Source organism: Argentina anserina, chromosome 4, assembly GCF_933775445.1.
Source record: "Argentina anserina chromosome 4, drPotAnse1.1, whole genome shotgun sequence".
NCBI classification, from domain to species: Eukaryota; Viridiplantae; Streptophyta; class Magnoliopsida; order Rosales; family Rosaceae; genus Argentina; species Argentina anserina.
In genome coordinates this window covers 24,785,988-24,794,464 of record NC_065875.1, presented here as the reverse complement: position 1 = coordinate 24,794,464, position 8,477 = coordinate 24,785,988, and the positions used below count along the sequence as shown (strand labels likewise).

The 8,477-nt window shown below is 37.8% G+C and overlaps 2 protein-coding genes across 3 annotated transcripts; one reads left to right on the top strand and one right to left on the bottom strand.

The window, feature by feature from the left end:
* Positions 1 to 2,700: 2,700 nt before the first annotated feature.
* Positions 2,701 to 5,306, bottom strand: LOC126792780 (uncharacterized). Of its 2 annotated transcripts, none has more exons than XM_050519259.1 (8): positions 5,179 to 5,284; positions 5,006 to 5,116; positions 4,868 to 4,903; positions 4,652 to 4,789; positions 4,415 to 4,501; positions 3,761 to 3,808; positions 3,572 to 3,648; positions 2,701 to 3,092 (listed from the first exon to the last, which is right to left on the bottom strand). In XM_050519259.1, exons 2-8 carry the CDS (start codon positions 5,078 to 5,080, stop codon positions 2,945 to 2,947), a joined length of 609 nt encoding a protein of 202 aa, XP_050375216.1. In that variant the 5' UTR covers positions 5,081 to 5,116; positions 5,179 to 5,284; the 3' UTR covers positions 2,701 to 2,944. The 2 variants fall into 2 exon arrangements, with proteins under 2 accessions (XP_050375216.1, XP_050375215.1); XM_050519258.1 differs by having other exon boundaries at positions 2,702 to 3,092; positions 5,006 to 5,101; positions 5,179 to 5,306.
* Positions 5,307 to 5,450: 144 nt separating this feature from the next.
* On the top strand, positions 5,451 to 8,422 carry LOC126792761 (cullin-3A). Its single transcript, XM_050519233.1, has 2 exons — positions 5,451 to 5,839; positions 6,242 to 8,422. Exons 1-2 carry the CDS (start codon positions 5,679 to 5,681, stop codon positions 8,277 to 8,279), a joined length of 2,199 nt encoding a protein of 732 aa, XP_050375190.1. The 5' UTR covers positions 5,451 to 5,678; the 3' UTR covers positions 8,280 to 8,422.
* Positions 8,423 to 8,477: the final 55 nt, after the last annotated feature.

Below are 8,477 nucleotides of genomic sequence, written 5' to 3'. Positions count from 1 at the left end.
CGTGTTTGTGATCTCAACAATATTAAATATAAGTTGGTTATAACTTCTTTAAAAGTGAATAGTAGTGAAGCAAAAATAATGCGGATCGATTGGTATAAACATATACATGATGATCATATATATATATACTCGTGTAGGTAAGGTGGAGACTCAAATACGAATAAGTCGATCACGTCCCTGGCATGGATTAGTGAGATGTAAGCACCTTAGTTTACAAGCTAGCTATATATTGATCGATCCTAACATAATCATACACATATTGGGGCTATATATGTTAGGGATATCGAAGCCAATTGGAAGAGTCCAAGACTCGAAGTAAATATACTTCTGGTACTCTGCACAGAAAGCAAGGCATTGGCGCACACTGATGCAGAGTCGGGTCGTCATTAAGAAATTTCAATAATTCTGACTGATCAGTTTGGCGGTGACATTACCTGGTCGCTAGAAACTGCGTCTCTCAGTAAATACTTAATTGGGGCTCTTCTAATTTCTAATGGATGTGCTTTGCGTCTGTTCTTCAAACTCCATACTGCGCGTTCTCATAAAATAAGGGCCGGCCTCCCTAGCTAGCTAGCAGCGTCGAGCTCCCTGAGATGCGTAGATTACTGTGTTTCTGAAAACTCACCAAACACAGTACCGGTGATCAGTTTCAGAGAACAATATGATCATGCATGCATGCTGTTTCACTTGGAAGATGATAGAGTAAGTTACTACCTGTACATGTGATTTCAACAGCGCCTGTGAATCAAAGATTCGAAGTACGCGTACGTACGGTAAATTCATTTTGTATTCGTGGAAAGAAGTTTGATTACGACCTATATTTGTTAACTACGAATTTTTTTATTTTCTTTAACCATGATGATGATGGGAAAGTAATTGACTATCCTAATGTACGGTCAAAGCTTAGCAGTATCTGCTTTGGTGTAAGAAATGTTTAAATCGTCCAAACAGAGGATTCCGGCCTGGAGATTTAGTTAGCGGGGGTGTTAAAACCCTCATTAAACATGGATCACGGTGACGTCAGAGTGGAGCGCAGTTAAGGTCAAATCTAATCAATAATAATGGTAAGGTGGGCCCCACTATCCTTCCAGCTCAGTCGTAATAGAGGAATGTCCTTCTCTTACAGTATCTCTGACGCAGTTGGTGGGTCAGTTGACAACGCCACATCAGATCGGACAGTTGTAATATACTTGTCCACAGCTTAAAATACTTCTATATATATTTTTGGATAAAAATTAGAAAGCCCTTCTATTGATAGTTCTAAAAACATTATTTAGACATTTACACTGTCTCATTTTTACTTTTATAAATACTTAAAATGCTATTTAGACCTACATATTTTTTTTAAAATTTTAATAATTAATATATCATTATTAGATATCACATTAATTTACTATTCATTAATATCTTTTCAAATCTACTTTTATATTCAATTATTATAAACAAATCGAAAAATTCTTTAGAATTACATAATCTATTTTCTCAAATTAATTTTTTATTTCACTCCTAAATTCATAATTAACAATATTTTTTTTCAGTTATTGATTTAAAATTCACGAAATAGTAAAATTGAGATGAAAAATTCTAACATTTATTGAACAATTTTTCTCTCAAAAGAAGTTTATCAAAAATTATATGCAGCTTTTCAATTGATACATGAAGATTAATAATGTTATTTATTGTATTTTTTAACAATAAAAATGAAAGTAATTAAATCATCTTATTCAATTTATTATTCTGAATTAGGCTTAGCCTAAATAAATGATTGACGAAAAAGGAAAAATTATAAAATAGGCAGGTTAAACTTGTTTTTTTCCACTCTTATGTTTTTTTGGTAATTTCACATACGTTGAATAAGTCAAAACAAAATTGAAAAAATAGAGAAGTCTAAGTACTATTTTTCGGAGGTATGAATAGAAGTTCTTTTAAAATTATATCTTAAAAATTTATAGCATATATCGTACCGTGCATAGCATATAAAAAAGGGGTCGTAAATTTGATTAAAAATAGATACATTGTAATATATAAGTTGGTTATCTTACTGGTACGATCCGTTTAGATTTATATATAATTCTACGGTTGAAATATCATTTATTCATTTTAAAAGTAAAGTATAAAGAATCTATGATATAATGTATTTGAAAGTAAGAATCTTTGTTAATGAAGTATGAAGTACCTTGCATTATATAGAAATCTAAAAAATTACGAATCTTTGAATAATATCATTTGGTCTAGTACTATGACCTCCACTTGGTTAGTTAACATACAATGGAATGCCTAAAGAAGTTATTCATTATTCTCATGTATCGATGACTTCTTAAGATGGCATGCAATTGTTGGAAAAGCTGAGGATGATGAAGCTGCAGGTAAGATTCGAAATTTGCTAATTTTTATTGGGTTAGACAATGTAATGTGAAACCTTCTAGGTTCTATACTCTTCTATGTCACACTCAAATAATCGTATATAGATTTGAAATGATTTGATGTGAAATGCGCACCCATAATTTCAACCAGTAGTCATCATCTGCGGACTATTAAGTATGAAAACACAGCGCAAGAGCATAAACATTGTATAGACTATAGACAACTGGACCCACCAACTGCATAATTCAAGCAAGTTGCCTGTGAAATTGATTTCGACTTTAGTATAGGAGCATAGGTTACCTTAATTTATGTAGTAAGTGCGTGGTTACCTTGGTTTATGAATTTAATCTTGTCTCTTCCTACTTCCTAGTCTATGCTAATCTGAGACGACCAAGACTACATTCAATAGAAAGCGATGACGAATGCTTCAACTGGTGTGAAAATATCACACTATCAGAACCAGCTAGAAATCGCATCAGAATGTTCCACTAACACGAATGAAAGGCGAGAGAATGCTAAAGAGGTTTAAAACTAGGCTAATACTCTGGATTCTGGAGAACTTCAGTGTTTAAAACACATCTCATAGCCCAGAACCAAAGAGATTCCAGTCATTGATTTTGAAGCTTGACACGGCTAATCTGAAGACCTCGAGCATTGGCACATGCCCAGATTGTAAGGCAGGAGCAGCAAGACCAGCTCCCACAGCGGTAGCACTTTCGCTCAGAGGACTGCAATAAAAATCAGAGAAGCATTTCAACATCAGAAGGCACGAGTGACAATTACTCTTTGAAATTTAACAGCCTGCATCTATAGATATATTAAGATGCACATATTCCATATTCTCATTATTAATTGATTAACTCACAACACTCATATGCAAAATACTAGTCGAAACAGCCATATTCCTATTAAAAGATAAGTGTCTGAGGAAAACTTCCTTGGACCTAGATTCATTAAGGTGTTCAAGGAACTTCCTTGTATATAGCTGTGCAAGCACATCATGATATGAGGTCCAGATCTTTAATAATAGCACCCCCACCACCCAATAATATTCAGGAAGGTCTACCATCAATCTTACGATACCTACCCATAAAATATCTGTGTTCAGTAAGCATACAGAATTAGACATCTTCGATTCTAAGAGGTAATTTGTTTACCATAAAAACCAACAAAACCACAACTTTTCGAACTCACGCCTGATACTTACTTGATATGAATGGGTTCATATGCAGTAATCAGCACATCTGTAGAAACTCCCTTAAGTCGTAGATTTGCTACATAGACCTGCAGGACTCAATTAATACAGTACACTCTAATTAGTACATATTCTACAATCAACATAAATCAGGACGTCCTGAAACAGCTTACAATGCTGGAGACCACGAGAAAAACATACCCTCACAGTATTTTGTGCTTCCCTTCCTTGTCGCCCCTTGGAGATGGCCTACATACAAGAATGAGAGCATAAAATTAGAGTTCACAAGCTGAGAAAAAATGCTACGGAACATGCTTAACATTTTGCCAATGATAAGAAAGCAAAACACATCTCTTCAATGACTGGAAAACAATCAACTATATGTAGTCCAATCCTCAGGGAGTTTGATTGTTATATGATTCAATGTTTTGTACAATATTGAACATCCAAGACATCAAAGTTATGCATCTCAGATATATATATATATATATATATATATATATATATATATATATAGAGAGAGAGAGAGAGAGAGAGAGAGAGTGAATGTCTAGATGAGTGTTTCCAGTTTGTTTCTCATCTTCAGCTTTACTACTCTTTACGGTAGAAACCAACTTCAATGGTTGATTGCGATAAGCAAGTGATCATTTAAGAATCCATTTGAAGATCAAAATAGCAATCTGTGGCTTAATGGAAGTATGATGCCACAACAATGGGCCATATAGTAACAAAGTCATATTCAATATGGGTATCAGGCACACATAATAACAGATAAAACACCAGGCCAACCACAAGTATCAATTATTTGCAAAAATCAATAGACCTTGGCAATCAAAAGCAATACAATCCGCATACCATTTGACCAACCACAGTTGTAACAACAGAAGGTACATTTCCGTAACTTAGTCCAGGAACCTCAACGACTCCCGTCTGCTCAATCACCTGAACATAATCCAACAATACAAAAAACAACAAAACCGCAATCCACCACATGAGTAAATCAGCTGCAAACACCTCAAACTCCATTCGCAACTCAAACTCGTAAAAACCAACACAATTCGTAAAATGCAGAACTCGAGAAATCAAACTCACCACGCTTCCCTCGGCATCCTGCTCCGTGGCAAGGTCCTGAAGAAACCAGGTAGCACTTCCACTGTCCGCAACGTCAGGCTTGAAATCCAACAGCTCAATGATCAAGCTCTCATCCCTTGCAGGGTCCACAAATGCTTCCTACAACAATACTCAATTATAATATCAGAAATCCACAAAACCCTAACAGCGATAAAATCACAACAGCCATTAACCAACCTGGTGATCAGGAACCTGACGAACATTGCTCACATCCTACAATTTCACCCACACATTTCATCGGTAATCAACACAAAATTGAAGTAACAAAATTAAAAAAAAAAACTAAATAAATAAGATAAAAACGAAAAGCCCAACCTGAAATCGATCAGGGAAGAGGCTAGAGATAGCGCCGCCGAACAAAGCGCGCTGAGAGTACTTCTCCTGAGCCATTGCCGCTAAACGACGTCGTTCCTACCGCAGCAGAATCTGCTCAGAAATCAGTACAAGCTAAATTATCAAAAGAAACAAAAGTAGCTACGAAAACATACCCGATACAAATCAAAGCTTTAGCGCTCTGCTTCTGGTAACCGCCGCTTTATATACAAAGCTCCGAAGTCCGAAGTAGCTTCAATTTCACGTCGGCGTGAATTTGCCGAACCGCGACCGCTTTAATTTGAAGATGGATTTGATAATGGGCCAGGCCCAGTGGGCCGGGTTTTGGTTATTGACCCGAGCGGGAAATACTATTTAAGCGTTTTCGGTTAATTTTTTTAACGACCGAAGAAAAAAATGAAAAAGAAAACCCATGTTTTTTCTTCTTCCCAAAAACCAAAGCTGAGAAGAAATGGCCATCCCAAAACCAATCACACAAGCCAACGGCCGTTTGCTTGCTTCCCCAGCCTTCGATTTTTCGCTTCGGTGAGATTTAAACGTTTGTAATCAAAAAACGCTAGCAATTAGTTTTTACTTTGCGCAATCGCAACTGTTTAAAAGCTCCGGCGAGAAGGTTTGGGATTTTCTGAGGCCTTGAGGAATTTGAAGAGCGAGGATGAGTAATCAGAAGAAGAGGAATTTCCAGATAGAGGCGTTCAAGCACAGAGTGGTGGTGGATCCGAAATACGCCGAGAAGACCTGGAAGGTTCTGGAGCATGCAATCCGTGAGATTTACAATCACAATGCTAGTGGCCTCAGTTTTGAAGAGCTTTACAGGTTCGTCTTCTTTTTTATTATTGATTTTTCTTCTTCTTGGTGATGATTTTGACTTTGATTAGTTTGATTCTGTTGCATATGAGCCTGGCTTAATTAGGTAGGGGCTTCGGTTGCTTTAGTGTTTAGTTTTCAAGAGATTTTGTAATGAATTGGAATCCGATTCCGATTTCGTGTTAGGGTCGACCCAATTGTTACTGGTGTAGTAAGAAACTTAGATGCTGATCAGGATTAGGCTGTGAAATGATGAAGGAAGTATTAGGTTACGAAATGCAATAGGTGCTTAAGATTATGAGTATGATCAGGATTTTGGTTTCGTTTGCGAGAATCGACCATGATGTTGCTATGCTGTTGTTGTTGTTGTTGTTGTTGTTGTTGTTGTTGTTGTTGTTTTATGGATTATAGAAATGCCTACAATATGGTGCTGCACAAGTACGGTGAGAAGCTGTACATGGGGCTGGTTAAGACGATGGCGGCTCATCTCAAGGAGATATCAAAGTGTATTGAAGCGGCTCAAGGAGGGATGTTTCTGGAAGAGATGAATAAGTTGTGGTCGGACCACAACAAGGCGTTGCAGATGATACGAGACATATTGATGTACATGGACAGGACTTATATTCCGAGTGCGCAGAAGACACCTGTTCACGAGCTTGGGCTGAATCTTTGGAGAGATAATATCATTCACTCGAGCAATATCCAGACGAGGCTATTAAACACACTTCTTGAACTAGTACTTAGAGAACGGACTGGTGAAGTTATCAACCGGGGGTTGATGAGGAATATAATAAAGATGCTGATGGAGTTGGGGCCTTCGGTTTACCAGGAGGACTTTGAGAATCCGTTTCTTGAAGTTTCGGCTGAATTTTACAAGGGTGAATCTCAGAAATTTATTGAGTGCTGTGATTGTGGGGATTATCTGAAGAAGGCGGAGAAGCGCCTAAATGAGGAACTTGAGAGGGTGACACATTACTTGGATGCAAAAAGCGAGGTCAAGATTACAAATGTGGTGGAGAAGGAGATGATTGCAAATCACATGCTGCGACTAGTCCACATGGACAATTCAGGCTTGGTGAACATGCTCCTTGATGATAAGTACGAAGATCTTGGCAGAATGTACAACTTGTTTCGTCGGGTTTCCAATGGTCTGTCAACAATACGAGAAGTGATGACTTCTCACATCAGGGAAACTGGTAAACAGCTGGTTACTGATCCAGAAAGGTTGAAGGATCCAGTGGAATTTGTGCAGAGGCTCTTGGATGAGAAAGATAAGTATGACAGCGTCATCAAATTGTCATTTAACAATGACAAGACATTCCAGAATGGTTTGAATTCCTCTTTCGAGTATTTTATCAATTTAAATACCCGTTCCCCTGAGTTCATTTCACTGTTTGTTGATGACAAACTACGCAAAGGGTTAAAGGGGGTCAGTGAGGAGGATGTAGAAGTTATTCTTGACAAGGTGATGATGTTGTTCCGTTACTTGCAGGAGAAAGATGTGTTTGAGAAATATTATAAACAGCACTTAGCAAAGAGGCTTTTGTCTGGGAAAACTGTCTCTGATGATGCAGAGAGAAGTTTAATAATCAAGCTCAAGACAGAATGTGGGTACCAATTTACTTCAAAATTAGAGGGTATGTTCACAGATATGAAAACGTCTCAGGATACAATGCAAGGATTTTATGCAAGCCATCCTGAGCTAGGAGATGGACCTACATTGACTGTCCAGGTTCTGACAACAGGATCCTGGCCCACTCAACCAAGCATCTCATGTAACCTTCCAGCAGAAATGTCAGCACTCTGTGAAAAATTCTGCTCATATTACCTGGGAACCCATACAGGTCGGAGGTTGTCCTGGCAGACAAACATGGGCACAGCAGATATAAAGTCTACGTTTGGGAAGGGCCAGAAGCATGAGTTGAATGTTTCCACTTACCAAATGTGTGTCCTAATGCTATTCAACAATGCTGATAGACTTAACTATAAGGAGATTGAGCAGGCCACTGAGATTCCAGCCATAGATTTGAAGAGGTGTCTGCAATCGATGGCCTGCGTGAAGGGAAAGAATGTTCTTCGGAAAGAGCCTATGAGTAAAGACATTTGTGAGGATGACACTTTTCTTGTTAACGACAAGTTCACAAGCAAGCTGTACAAGGTGAAGATAGGAACCGTGGTTGCGCAGAAAGAATCAGAACCTGAAAAACAAGAGACTCGTCAGAGAGTGGAGGAGGACAGGAAGCCCCAGATTGAAGCTGCAATAGTGAGGATCATGAAGTCAAGGAGGACTCTGGATCATAATAATGTGATATCTGAGGTTACGAAGCAGCTGCAATCACGATTTCTGGCCAACCCAACAGAGATTAAGAAACGTATTGAGTCCCTTATTGAGCGAGAGTTCTTGGAAAGGGACAGTACAGACAAAAAATTGTATCGGTATCTTGCATAGATAATTTGTTTGATTTTCATAGCATTTGTTTCAGAAGTTGTACCAATGATTAGGTAATGTAATATTATTGTCTGCAATCTCAATTGATTTTCATGAATATCATTTTAGTGCTGGTTTCACAGTTCACTACACTGTTAGACTTGGCGGATGAACCAGTTATATAGTAGTCCACAAAGTTCATATTAAGAACAAAACTGG